The sequence below is a fragment of the Corapipo altera genome, unplaced genomic scaffold (genome assembly GCF_003945725.1).
Source record: "Corapipo altera isolate COAL_440 unplaced genomic scaffold, ASM394572v1 113, whole genome shotgun sequence".
Lineage (NCBI taxonomy): Eukaryota > Metazoa > Chordata > Aves > Passeriformes > Pipridae > Corapipo > Corapipo altera.
Genome location: NW_020884895.1, coordinates 7,736,351 through 7,749,138, shown reverse-complemented (window position 1 = coordinate 7,749,138; position 12,788 = coordinate 7,736,351). Strand labels below are relative to the sequence as shown.

The 12,788-nt window shown below is 46.2% G+C and overlaps 1 protein-coding gene across 10 annotated transcripts in view; it reads right to left on the bottom strand.

Moving 5' to 3' along the window:
• Window positions 1-12,788, bottom strand: part of TNIK (TRAF2 and NCK interacting kinase) — a 153,590-nt gene that overhangs the window by 11,177 nt on the left and 129,625 nt on the right. For 3 of the 10 annotated variants that reach the window (XM_027647168.1, XM_027647173.1, XM_027647177.1), the window contains 7 exons: window positions 12,573-12,736; window positions 11,342-11,439; window positions 10,599-10,622; window positions 7,809-7,817; window positions 6,563-6,747; window positions 3,751-3,877; window positions 1,429-1,593 (listed from right to left, as the gene is read on the bottom strand). In XM_027647168.1, the coding sequence (XP_027502969.1) occupies window positions 1,429-1,593; window positions 3,751-3,877; window positions 6,563-6,747; window positions 7,809-7,817; window positions 10,599-10,622; window positions 11,342-11,439; window positions 12,573-12,736 (772 nt within the window). Of the gene's footprint in view, window positions 1-1,428; window positions 1,594-3,750; window positions 3,878-6,562; window positions 6,748-7,808; window positions 7,818-9,629; window positions 9,633-10,598; window positions 10,623-11,341; window positions 11,440-12,572; window positions 12,737-12,788 lie in introns of all 10 variants that reach the window. The other 7 variants (XM_027647170.1, XM_027647174.1, XM_027647172.1 and 4 more) reach the window with 5 other exon arrangements.

The following is a 12,788-nucleotide window of genomic DNA, read 5'->3' as shown; positions in this document are numbered from 1 at the left end:
AGGAGAAGAAAAATTCAGTATTTACAGGGATGCTTTCCAGCTGAGAGCCAAGTGCTTTCCGGCAAATGAATTATGAAGAAACCCCTCATCTCAATGCATTTTTCCTTGCTCAGATTCAGTCATTCTCCACAGAAGCTGACATTTTAATAACTTACAAGTCTGCTATTTAAATACTAAGACTTCATCTTCCTCCAGGTCCTGTTCCACTGCCTATAAACCTCCGTGGTGGCTTACAAAGAGCAGCAAGCTGCACGCTGAGGTTGTGCTCGCTCCCTTCTTTTTGCTCACAGCACCATGAGTCACCTGGAAGCCCATGAACTAAATCCCCAAGTTTCCACTCGCACCCACTCCCAGCTCAGTCAACCCTAAAAATGCAGTTTTAGAAATGGAAAAGATCTTTTTGGTCGCTACTTCTATAAATGAATAAATTTAAACCCAATCCCAGCCTGCATTTCAGCAGTCTCAGGATGACTGTGGAAGGTGTTACTTTCAGGATCATTGCTGCTTTTAATACCAACAAGGAAACGAAAAAAAATTCGAGGTCAAGTCAGGCACCATCTGTTCTTACGTTTCATCAATGCCCAATTCCAAGCAATTTTTATTTTTATACTGCTAGTAAAAGTACACCATGAGTACATAATTTCTATGAAAGAACATAGTATGGCAGAACTTTTGATGTGTAACCCACAAAATGAAATGAAAACATTACATACAATAGCTTTTTTAGCACCAAATGAGTTGATTTCTCATGGGAAAAGAGAACGTTCTTGTGCCTCATTCCCACAGCTGGGGACAGTAAGCAGGGAACAACAATTCCCTTGGTTCACTGTCACATCTTGTACTTTCTAAGACTTTTTACACCTTATACAACATTAATGTTCAATCATGTCCCTGTACAACACCTACCAGGGAAAAATACTTTGCCATGACACAAAACACACGATTTTAAAGTTGTGCAGATTTTTTTCTAGTCTGAAGAACTATCCAGAATTTTGCCGGCTTTGGTTTTTGCTGACCTTTTGAGTCATGTTAATTATCAGAGACTGCAGAGGAGGAAGCTGGGCCCAGTTGAAGTTAATGGCATCACTGGCTCTCATAATTTCCTTTTATATCCAAGAATTAGAAAAAAAATAAAATAAATGGGGCTTTCGCATCAGTTGGCAGCACTTAAACCATGACCACCAAAATTCCAGCAGGTGGGCTTGAGAGACCTACTGTACATTTCTACCATCAGCCACAGACCCAGATAGCAACAACCCATCCGATTCCCTCGTGTTTCCACTACACTCACCCACGTGGACCAGAAACGGAGAGAGAGAAGAGCCAAGAAAGCCAGGGAGGAAAGCAGGAAAGCCCCTTCGTGGGGCAGAGAGGTTAATACTTGTTTAATGCGATGCAAAGGAGAAAGAGGAGCCCCCCACCACCTACTTCAGGCACCGAGTCCATGTCCTGCGCATGCGTGGAGACTCGCCCCAGGGCCTCGGTCGGCGTGCCCGCCGGCGAGTGGCTTTGCTGCACCAGGTCAGGGAGATTGATGTGACCTGCAAAGCCATTGCTGGCTGCGTGGCCAGAACGCTTTTTTTCACCAGAGGTCTGCAGAGACACAAGGCATGAGGAAGAAAGAGAAGGGAAGGGGAGGGGGGAGGGAAGAAAAAAAGAAGAGGAAAAAAAAAACCAAACAAAACTAAGTCGTTGGCTGTCCCCAAGTTCCCAGAGCAAGCGCAGGAGAAGGACCCTCTCTGTTCCATCCCCATGCAGTCTGGCAAGCAGCAAATCAACCCCCCCGCTCCAGGAGAAATAAAGACAGGATTAATCACAAAGTCAATACAGAGTAATTAGCCACGTTACAGCAAGAGAAGCCTGATCACGTTGTTTGGAGACAAGGAACGTAGGGCAGATTCTGCGCTTGCCACCATGGGCACAAACCCCATGGCCAGCTCTCCTCCCCACATGGCCACTGGCCATCAGTGACAGCAGAATCTGAGCCCTTGATCAGCACAGCTATAGCAGCGAGTAGCCTGACTGCAAATGCCAACACAGCCCCGTCCATGTTTCTGTAACCCAAACCAGCAGTGAACAGTGGCAGCAGTGGTGGAAGAGTGACAGAACTGGCAGCTTGCTCTGCACACAAGGTTCCTTGGGTTTCCCTGGGGTTCCTCTTCTGCTCCATCCCCTCCCTGTGCAAGGTAGCTGCTGGGAATTTTCTGTCTTCCTTACTTATTTTGCCATTTTGATGAATGTCACCTACCTGGAGTACACCAATGAGATCGGTACAGGGATTTGCCCATTTGCTGGGATTGGCTCACCAAGCTTCTGGCCAGTCCTAACAACATTATCTTTTGATTGCTCATTACCAGCACCTTCAATCACACCTTGCAATCACAACAGGGAGTGAAAAGCCCTTTGCCCAAAGCCCACCGACCTCAGGGAGTCCATCCTCTGATGGCTTTGGTGGGGAGAAAACAGTGAACACCCAGCATAAGGCTTCAGTTTGGGTTTCTTACCATCCTCTCTCCTCAGAAAGGGGTTTTCCAGCTGCTTGTCTTGCCCATGGCTTTTAAACCCTTCTGCATCCCTGGTTTTCTCATACAGCCTTGCTGGCACAGCACCTGTTTTACTGCTGTGATACTGAACACAAGCTTATTTCAGGAATGGCTCCCTGTTAGAGGGATTTGTTCTCCTGCTCAGCCACATCACCCTCCCTGATACAAGGATGTGCAGAGCCGTGGGGATCCCTGCTCTGAAGAGCTCCTCCCCAGAGAAGGATGAGGTGGGCTGTGCATTGCTGCTCACCTCCAAAACTGATGGAGAAAGGCAGCAAACGTGTTGTGATTTCTTTGGTTAAATCTTTCCTTTTTCCAAAGTTGCATTCACCTTTTTCCTTCATATGTGAATATTTTATATAAATGGACCTAAGAATTAAAATGCTCCTCAAGTCTAGTTTGCATTTGATCAAACATCCCTCCTTCACAACTGCTGACTCCAAATTCTGCTCCCTCCTTCTCCTCTCCCATCCACCTCCTTTACATGCCAGTAGGAGAGTGACTCCCCTGTTCATTAACTCCCCGAGCCTCCTGCCCTCTCACCAGGAGATCTGCTACCCATCTGTGTTTCCAGCAGCATCACCAGAACATTCCAGGAACTGGGAAACTGAGGAACGCTGAAGGAGATCTTCCCCAGCCAACAAAGGTGCCTCCTCTGCCTCATTCCTGCAGTACCATCCATCAGGATTGATCCCACCACAGCTTCACCTCCACAAGGCTGGCGCTGAGGATGAGGCCTTGCATCCCTGCGGGATGCCCAGTGTCCCCACAGCCAGCTCTGAGCAGGACCAGCTCCTGCCAAAAGCCTCCAAATGCTCTACAGACACTGCAGGGCTGTAACAGTCACATGGTGGCAAAGGCTGGGAAGAAGAGGGGAAACTCTGGGCCAGTTCCAAGCGTGTAACTAAATGTTGTAAATGGAAGGCAACTTCTGCTGCCGGGAGCAATTGTGGGGTTACAGCAGAGCCTTTGCAGGAGCCTCCTCCCCGTCGTGCCCTGGCACTGCTATTCACTGCTGTTTGTAGTTCTGAGAAACATCTGCACTTGTCACATTTGCTCCGAGGGTAAACTGCATTAACGAGAGCGCTAACGAGCACATTTGACTCCATCATTTTGTGTTCCGGACACACAGCACTGTTAGTTGTTGTGCTTACATGGGCAAAACCTCCTGAAGATGCTCCATGGAAATACTTGTTTTACAACTTACCTCCCTCACCATTAAAGTCCCTTCCCTTGAAATATTGCTAAACGTATCTGCGTGGGAAGTCTCTAGCCCGTGGGTTGTCACCATTCCCAGGTTGTACGGCTCATTGCTTCCAGGAATTCCTGTTGGTCTGAGGACAGAATGGAAAAGCATTAATGATAAATATTTCCTTTGCTAAAATAAATGAAAAAATTCTCTAATGCAGTATTATTTCAGTAAGGGTAAGGCTCTGTATCTCTCAGGAAGAAAAATTAGAAAATATATCCACTTAATCTATAGGGAAATGACTGATGTCCGAAATACAGGACCAGGGTCAAGTTGATAAACTAGAGATACAGCACAGAGACCACAGAGGAGGACCTTTCTCCTCCCAAGGTGTCCCAAGAGGGGCAATGATGAACAGGTAACAAGGAGTGGCAGTCCTGCTCTACGTTACATCATTTTTTCTACATAAGAAAGATTAAGAAAATATAATTCACTCCCTTTATTCCTCAATTCGACCACTGAAAAGGGAACAGTGCATCACAACACCTGATGGCAAAAGACAGCAGGGGAGAGGATGGGGTTTGGAGAGGGTGTGGGCAGAAGGACAAGTTGTGACTTGTAGCTCTCTGCAGTTTTCCAGGTGAAAATGTAGCCCTAACCCATGTTTTCATCTTGAGCTTATTTCTGTACTCCTATCTTAAAAGAGAGGCTGGAATCTATTCTCACACACTACCATTAGCTTTTCACCACTGCCAAAGGATGAGAAAAAGTAGTTATTCCAGTTATAAAATAAGAAAGCAGAGGCAGGGGGGGTTATGTTAATTTTGAGACTGTAAATGCATGGCTGTGGTAGCCCCAAGGTCTCAGATTTCATCAGCATTCACGTCATCCTGAGAGAAATCCCTGGACATGGGCAAGATCTGGCTTGCACAGCTCAGAGAAGAGGAAGTTGAAGGGAGTCATCACAGTCTTCAGATGGAGAAATGATATCTGCAGAGGTGGATGGAGTAAACAGTCCCTCCTATCCACTGGGACACAAAGCGATGGATGGGATTATCCTGCAGCAGGAGAGACCTGGATAGAGCTGGAATGAAGAGCAGCTAAGTGCTCAGGGAGGATGCCCAGGGAAGTTTAAAAATGGGTTATATGAAGATCACTTGGAAAGTGCAGGAGAACATGAGATGATCTCCCTCAGCCTCAGTTTCTAATGACAAACACTGAACACAGAAAAATAAAGCTTTGATAGAAAAATACCCAACTACATTGAGTCTGAACTTAATGTCCTTTCTGTAAAATAAGGGTGTAACTCAAAGCATTTGCTTTCTTCCCCAGACATAGAACAGTGCAGCCCTGCCTGCAGATAGCCCTACATCTCAGATATTCCTGCATCTCCACCCTCCCATCTCTGGGGCATGCACGTTCATCGACAGGACATTTTGGGACAAGTGGTGTTTGGCTGGCAGCGGGCTGGGATCATCCATCCCACTGCCGTGCCTGTCATCCCACACATCTGGCTGCAAGGCATTCAGTGAGACATTTTATCCACTGAAAAGTGCTGTGTCAAACCCAAGGTGTTTGGAGAAGGATGTCAGAGTGGATTAACCACTCCTGATTAAACTCCTCATCCAAAAGCAGCTTGGGGCCCCTTCTTGCACGCATGACTGCCCATCCAACTGCTTCAGATTCAGAGCCATCCCTCCATCTCCTGACTTGCTCCAACAAATTCCAAGAGCTCTGATTTTAATTCTTCCGGTGGAAGGAAACTCCAACCCAGGAGCTTGGCCCTCTGAATAACAAGGACCCCAAGGAGACATTGTCTTTTTACCACCTGGAGGGCTTCTGTGCCACTCCACTATGAATCAGAGAATCAAAGAATTGCTTAGGTTGGAAAAGATCTCTAAATTCATCAAGTCCAACATTATCCCAGCACCATCATGTCACTGCTAACCACGTCCCTAAAGCCAGGTATGCCTATATCAACTAATAATTCATTTATCAGGAAAAATGGAAATGAACTGATTAAAATGCAATTAATCCCCTGAAGATTCCCACAGCTCCTCTGCAAATTCAAGGGGCAGGAGTCAGATCCTGCTGCCAGGCAGAGACCTCCAGAAACACTCCTGCAAAGTACCAGGAAGGAAGCCCAAGCATGATGACAGCTCGCTGTGCATGTTGAAGCTGTGCTGCCCTCCTCCCTCCCCTAGAGAGACTCAAAAGCACAAGTGGGACACAACAATAAAGTCAGCTGACCTTTTCACTTCAGTGTTTTAGCCCATCATGTTTTGCTGCCAGCACAGTGACTGAGCCAAGGACAGAAATCAAAGACAAAGGTTCAGGATTATAATAATCCTGGCGCTACCAGTTGGCACTGGGCAGGCCACCAAGTACTGCACTTCAGCATAGCTTGATTTGGTGCAAGACCAAGAGCAGGCAGAGCTTGAACAAGCCTGTGCCATGGGCAGGACCCATGGCAGGGATGAGGTCAGCTGCAACCACTCTGCCCAAAAACCTGCCTGGCTCATCAAAAGGAACAAGTCCATCAGCTTCGAGCCAACGTTCACTGAATGTGCAGTGGAAATAGTTCTTTTTTTTTTGTTACTTTTCCTTTAAGTATCTCTAGTTTGGACCAGGAGGAAGACTCATCTGAATACATTATCCCTTGCAACCTTGTTCCCAGTGCCAGCCACCAAATATGGACGTGCTTTGGACATGTCCTATACCACAGCTACTGCTCCTCCAGACCAAGACACACCACAGTTTCACCTCCAGACCAAGACACACCACAGTTTCATGGTTTGCCCCCCCTCAAAAGAAAGAAAGCCCTTCTCACATAAGCCGTGGGATGTCACTGACAGGCACCGTCCCATCATGTGTCTCGTTCTCCCCGTCCTCCTCCTCCTCCTCGCTGCTCTCGGACTCCTCGCTGGAGGAGGAATAGTCTGTCACCTTCTTCAGGGGGCGATTGGTTTCCTCGATGCGCAGCTCCCTCAACTCTTTGGCTAAGGCCGTCAGATCCTAAAGGGGATGGGGGCAAGGAAACAAGAAAGCGATGGCTGTTATATTCAGAGCGAGGAGAACGTCACATACATCTCTCCAAAAGCCAATGCTAACAGCACGAGCAACAAGAAATAGCTTTACAGAGTCGTTACAAACATGAGACAAACGTTAAGACAATGTTTGTAGCATGTAGCATTTATTAAACAAAACAAAACTGATTTACGCTCACTGAAAAATCAATAGCCAACCTCTTCTTTTTCTCTTTGGAACGTGTATGTGCATATATATACACACACTTATATGTATATACACGACAAAATTATATTTGTTGGAAAAGGTGAAGTTCAGTCACCATCATAGTAAACTGGAAAACAACGTCACTTCAAAGATTGGCTCGGAGAATTTCTCCAGCAGGGTTTTCTCTTCTTTCAAACTTCTCAGAGAGACCCCGTAATGGTATTTATTCTGTAATAAATGCATTTGGGAAGGAAGCAATGACAGCATCTCCCATGGAGTGGTGCAATCCCCACGTCAAGAGCTGCTTCCATGGTGAGTCTCCGCTGTCGGGCGGCTGCCGAGAGGCGGTGAGGAGCACGAGGAGAAGCGCCCAGCTCAGCCAGACTTTGGAGTCACAGCTCTGAGTCAGCCACACGATCAAAAAATAATAATACTAATAATAATAAAAAAAAAAAAATCCCTCAGCGGGACCCATTAAGCACTTTAATGTGAAATGTGGCAGCCTACAAGCTAAGGGAAAAAGAAAACAAAAAAGAAAGCCTTGAAATGAGAAAAAAGATAGGAGCAGTCCCAAAGCCTAGTCATAATTTTTCAGTTTACCATGACTTTGATGAGGTCTCAGACCCGACAGTCATATAAAATAGACACTGCTATTTCAAAACAAGGAACATGGCAGGCACCGTGTAGAAAATAGACTTTTTGTTATCTTACATGCTTTTATAGCAATGCAGGGGGAAGCAGTAGGGCAGAAAAGCATGAGAGCTCGAATTAGAATGGGTTAGAGAACTCTGTTGCACAAGACATGCACATGACGAACAAAGCATTGCAATTGTCAGTCTTACCATTTCTCCCTATATTAGTGACCGAGGTAGGCATCAGTGCATTCGGTCAGAGATAAAGGATCAGGGAGAAAGAAACTCATTGAAAAAGACTAAATTCCACAATAGTCTTACGGCCATACTCTCATTTACTGCATTTCCAGTTTACCGTTCCAGCAGGGCGACTACAGCAATATTAATTACGGTTGCAAAGAGAGCTCTTAAAAATCTATCCTGTTGACACGTGAAGAAAACGATGGGAAACCTCTATGGCTGAGATGCAAACCCAGTTTGGTTTTTGATTGTGAAGTAGGAATGCTTTGCAAGCAATCTGTGCTTTGGTTCCTGATGACCCACACCTCCCGGTGGGCTCCCACTGGTGACAGCTGCACATTCTGCTCCCAGGTCTGCCCTGCCTCGCCTCTGATATAGAGGATGGACTCCCATTGATACTGGAGAGCTGTACATCAGACTAATAAGTACTACCATATCAAAAAAAGTCTAGCTTTTTTTTTTTTAAATGGTCAGTTCCTGTTTCACAGCAGGAACCTGTGATGGGTTTTATATGGGTTGTTCAGCGAGGAGACGAAAAGGCTCTGGAGAGACCTTTGAGCACCTTCCAGTACCTAAAGGGGCTCTCAGAGATTTGGAGAGGGACTTCTGACAAGGGCCTGGAGTAACAGGACAAGGGGGAATGGCTTCAAACTGCCAGAGAGTAGGTTTATACTAGATATTAGGAAGAAATTCTTCCTTGAGAGGGTGCTGAGGCTCTGCCACAGGGTGCCCAGAGAAGCTGTGGCTGCTCCATCCCTGGAAGTGTTCGAGGCCAGGAGCAACCTGGTCTACTGGAAGGTGTCCCTGCCCATGGCAGGGAGGTTGGAATGACATGAGCTTTAAGGTCCCTTCTAACTCTAACTATTCTGTGATTCTATATCCCTCTCCAAATGCTCTCTGTACCTTTAAAGAAGGCTCTTTGTTGAGATTAAGGAGAGAATGTGGTATTTCAAGAGTTTATTTTCGATGCCAACATGTTTGGGATTGAAATACAGTCAAATCTGCAGTCACGACAACTAATTATTTTAATTAGAGCTGTAGCAGCTTCTATGGTATGATTGTTTCTTTTCCTAAATAAGAATCAGTGACAACTTCAGCAGCTTAACAATGCTTTCCATTTAGAGTATCAAACATGCTCTTTATTGAGCACTTGCCTTTGAATTGGATTAGAGCCTCTCACTTTAAAAAGGACTTTAGGGCTGTGTAAGAGCATCTCAAAATTACAGCTGGACTTTTGCAATGCAGGACTAGGACTGAACTCTTCCCTATCAAAGCGATGGACTGTGAAAATTACCTCTTTTTTGCACCTTCCATTTCTAACATGCCTCAGGGCACCCTATCAGCCTTCTTTGGTCATCGCTGGAAGATAGTCAAATGTTTTAAAAATCAGCTTAATTAGTTTTAATAACTAATTTGGAAGTTATAACAGCAATAATACTCCCAGACAATATAATCAGATAACTCTTATTTCCTAGTTAAAGCTTTGCCTCGGGATGGTTAATCCTTTGATGATATCGTTTTCTGCAAGTAATGAGCACTTTGTAGGATTAAACGGCTTCACCAAGTTGCTCTTGGACCAAAAACAATCTGACAACTAGAAAGAAAGTGCTCTGTAGTTCCATATGTGTTCCAAGTGTTATTACTGAGGGTGACATAATACATAAGTTAGTAGTGTCAGTGCTCTTTAATTACTTTTAATTACAAAAGCCTTCTTTAGATTTAATATTTGCTGGAATCAAATCAACTTGGTTTCCGAAATCACATTGCTCATTGAACTTGAATTTAGCACACATGCTGCCTCTATTTAGACACTTATTTATGTGCTTTTTTCTTAACAAAGCACCTCATTAAACAAAATGTATTGCTCATATTATACCCAAGAGAACAAGTTAACTAACCAGCACATCTTCCTGCTTTCATATCTTCTATTTTTAGAGGAAAGAGGCTGCAGGAGAGGCTGCTGATACTGGTGCTTTGCATTACAGCTCTGCAGTTACCAGTATCAGTATCAGCAGTGTGTGCACAGTGATGCATGTGTGAGGCAAGTTAAATCAGGAATGCTGGATCTTTTCCCATGACTATTTAAACATTCACCATCGCCAGATACAGATTTATTTAAAATACTGTCATATGTGAAAAAGGTAATTCAGGACTTTCATTTTTTTGAGAGGACAGATGAGGACAAGCATTGCCCATCAACATCCAAGATGGGTCTGCTGACTGGCTTTGCAGCTGATGCTGGTCCATGAAAATTAATTATTCCACTCCTCTGTTTTCCTTTATTTTCCGAGTGCCTTCATTTGAATTAGGCTTAAAACACATTTCAAGTAGCACTTGGTGGCCCCACTGAAATCAGTGGGTGGCCGGGGGCTGTGGCTGAGAGCAGAATGTGGCGAGGGGTGCCCGGACCATCTCCACGTGCGCAGGAAACCTCCGCTCTCACTCCTTCTCTTTCCAACACGCCAAACAACAGCAGCACCACACGTGGACCTTGGGGTGTCTCTGCCGTGGCCTCCATGCAAGTGGTGTGGCCAGCAGATTCTGGGCAGCCCATGGCTCAGCAGAGCACACCAGCAGTGCCGCTCCCCTCCCCACGGGCAGGCTCCCAACACAAGAATGCGACCTGTTCGCTCTCCCGTCTGACCCAAGATTGCATCACCATCTTTACCAACATCAGCACCAAGAAAACCCGGCTCGGTATTAAGCACTAACTAGTCAACCTTACATAGGCATGACCCACTGAGAAAAGATATCACTAACCTCATCTATAGCTTTCTTATAGCTCTGTGGGTAAAGGAAGAATAATCAGCATCAGAGGAAACAGATCGGGACAGGAAAAAGCCAGAGGAAGGGCAAGCAGGTTAGAAATAAAATTAGAATTGTTAGCTCAACGCTGTGGAGTGTAGAGAAAAAAAACATCATCAACAAAACATTAATACACATTAAAATAGAGAAGCAGTGGAAATTCATTTCATTATTAGGCCGACTCTGCAGTTTTAAGATACAAATGTCAACAGCATTAAACCAGGAGGAAACACTTCGGATGAGATTTTGCTCAGAGTAATACAAAGGGAGTGTACAGAGACCACTACCAGGTTGGGTTTTAAGCTGTGAAGGCTGTCGGGGGGCTGGTGGCCCAGCCTTCCCGAGCAGAGCATCCCTCCGCCGGGCTGCTGCGGGGGACATGCAGCACGGAACACAACAATGTGCCATCGGCAACCGCCGCGCCCAAGCTAGCGAAGCCCTTAAGCATCTGCTTCACCTGAAAACACAGGCTTAAGTGCTTTCCCCTAGACTTGGGCTCCTGGTAAAAACTCATGCACTCTCTTAAGCATTCAGACCTCCCAGGGGCTCTCGCCGTACTGCTGCTTTCCAGTCTGTCTGCTGGAGAAGCACCAGTACCAGCCTCATTTTTGGGGTCCCCGTGGTTATGCTACCGCACCGAAGGGAAACGTGGCCAAGCTGGCTGGCAGCATTCCCACGGGAAATAATTCGAGACTCACAGCGGGTCGGCTCGGTCGTGTCACGTCCCTGTTGTCTTCCTGCTTGACCTTGGGAGGCTCATGGGAGAGCACAGGGGACCCTTCAGGCTTGGCATTCCCTGGGTGAAAGGCAAGTGGAGAGAGCGGGAATTAAAATGCTGCCAAAAACCATCTCTGCATCCTGTCACCTGGGACAGGTGGGTGCAGGGGCTTCATCATCATTTTGCTTCTGCTGCCTTGTAAAACCCTCCTGCTCCTTTCTGCTCGACTGTCACTGCAATTCTCCATCAATAGAGCAAGAGAAGCCATAATCCAGCCCAGCCTCCACAGACAGCCCCCTTGCAGAGTCACTTTTGTACTAAAGAAATGAATTTACCTTGCAGAAGAGCAGTGTATGTGATAAATTAAAAGGTGTGAAGCATCTGACATTGCTAGGACATTATTTGTCACAGGATTCCTCATTAGTAAAAACAAAACCAAACCCAAAATGACAATTGGTGACAAACTCCTTTAATTGACTACCTAGAGGAGTGATGGTTTCAACAACAGACATGTCATCTTATGGCCAAGTCATAAAAAATTCAAAGCATGGAGGCAGCATTTGTTTTAATGCTCTTCAGCTCTGGGGACTGGAACCACAGGGCTGTGCCAGAATGCAGATGTATGGGGTGTATGTGCTTTGGCAACTCCACTGTGATTAAACAGGGGAATGGAATATCTTTAAGAGGGCTTTAGGATGAGAGGAAACAATCTGGCTAGGAATATAAATCCCGTGTTAGCATGGCTGCCTGGCAAGACCACTGGAGAGAAAGCTTCTTCCAGGCTAAGTCACTCCTCTGCTCCAATCTCAGGCTTTGCACAAAGACGAAGCTCCGAAGAAATTATTGTATACCATTATATACCATGTCAGAAGAAGTGAGCTTGGGTTGATGGAGCTAGGAAGCACAGAGGTATTTTTTTCTGTTTACTCCAAAGCATAACCCCCATCTCCTTTTGTACAAGTTACTCAGCACTGCGATGCCAAGCCCAGGAGCAGCACACTCTGCCGTGGGCATCCCACATCAGCCTCCAGGCCAAAGGGAGTGCTGGCATCTCCATTTGCAAGGAGGCCAGCAGCTTACAGAAGTGATGGATCCTTTGAGTTTTTAAATTTTTTAAAAACCAGACATGAGGTCACAGGCCTCTTGCCCTTCCTGCATATCAGGAAGCCGCAGGGAGAGCGCCCGGTGCTAAGGGATGTTTCCAAGCTCACCTCTGACTCTGTTGCGCTCGCTGGAGCCAGCCTGGGAGCCGGGCTGGGATCCACCCTGGGAGCTGGGCTGGGAGCTGGGAGTGCTGGAACTGGAGGAGCTGCCACTGCTGGTCCTCTGCAGGGGGCTCTCCACAATGGTCTCTGTCCTCCTCAGGTCCGGGTTGCTGCAGGAGGACAAAACAGCAGGGCACCATCAGCTGGTGTCATGCACACCCC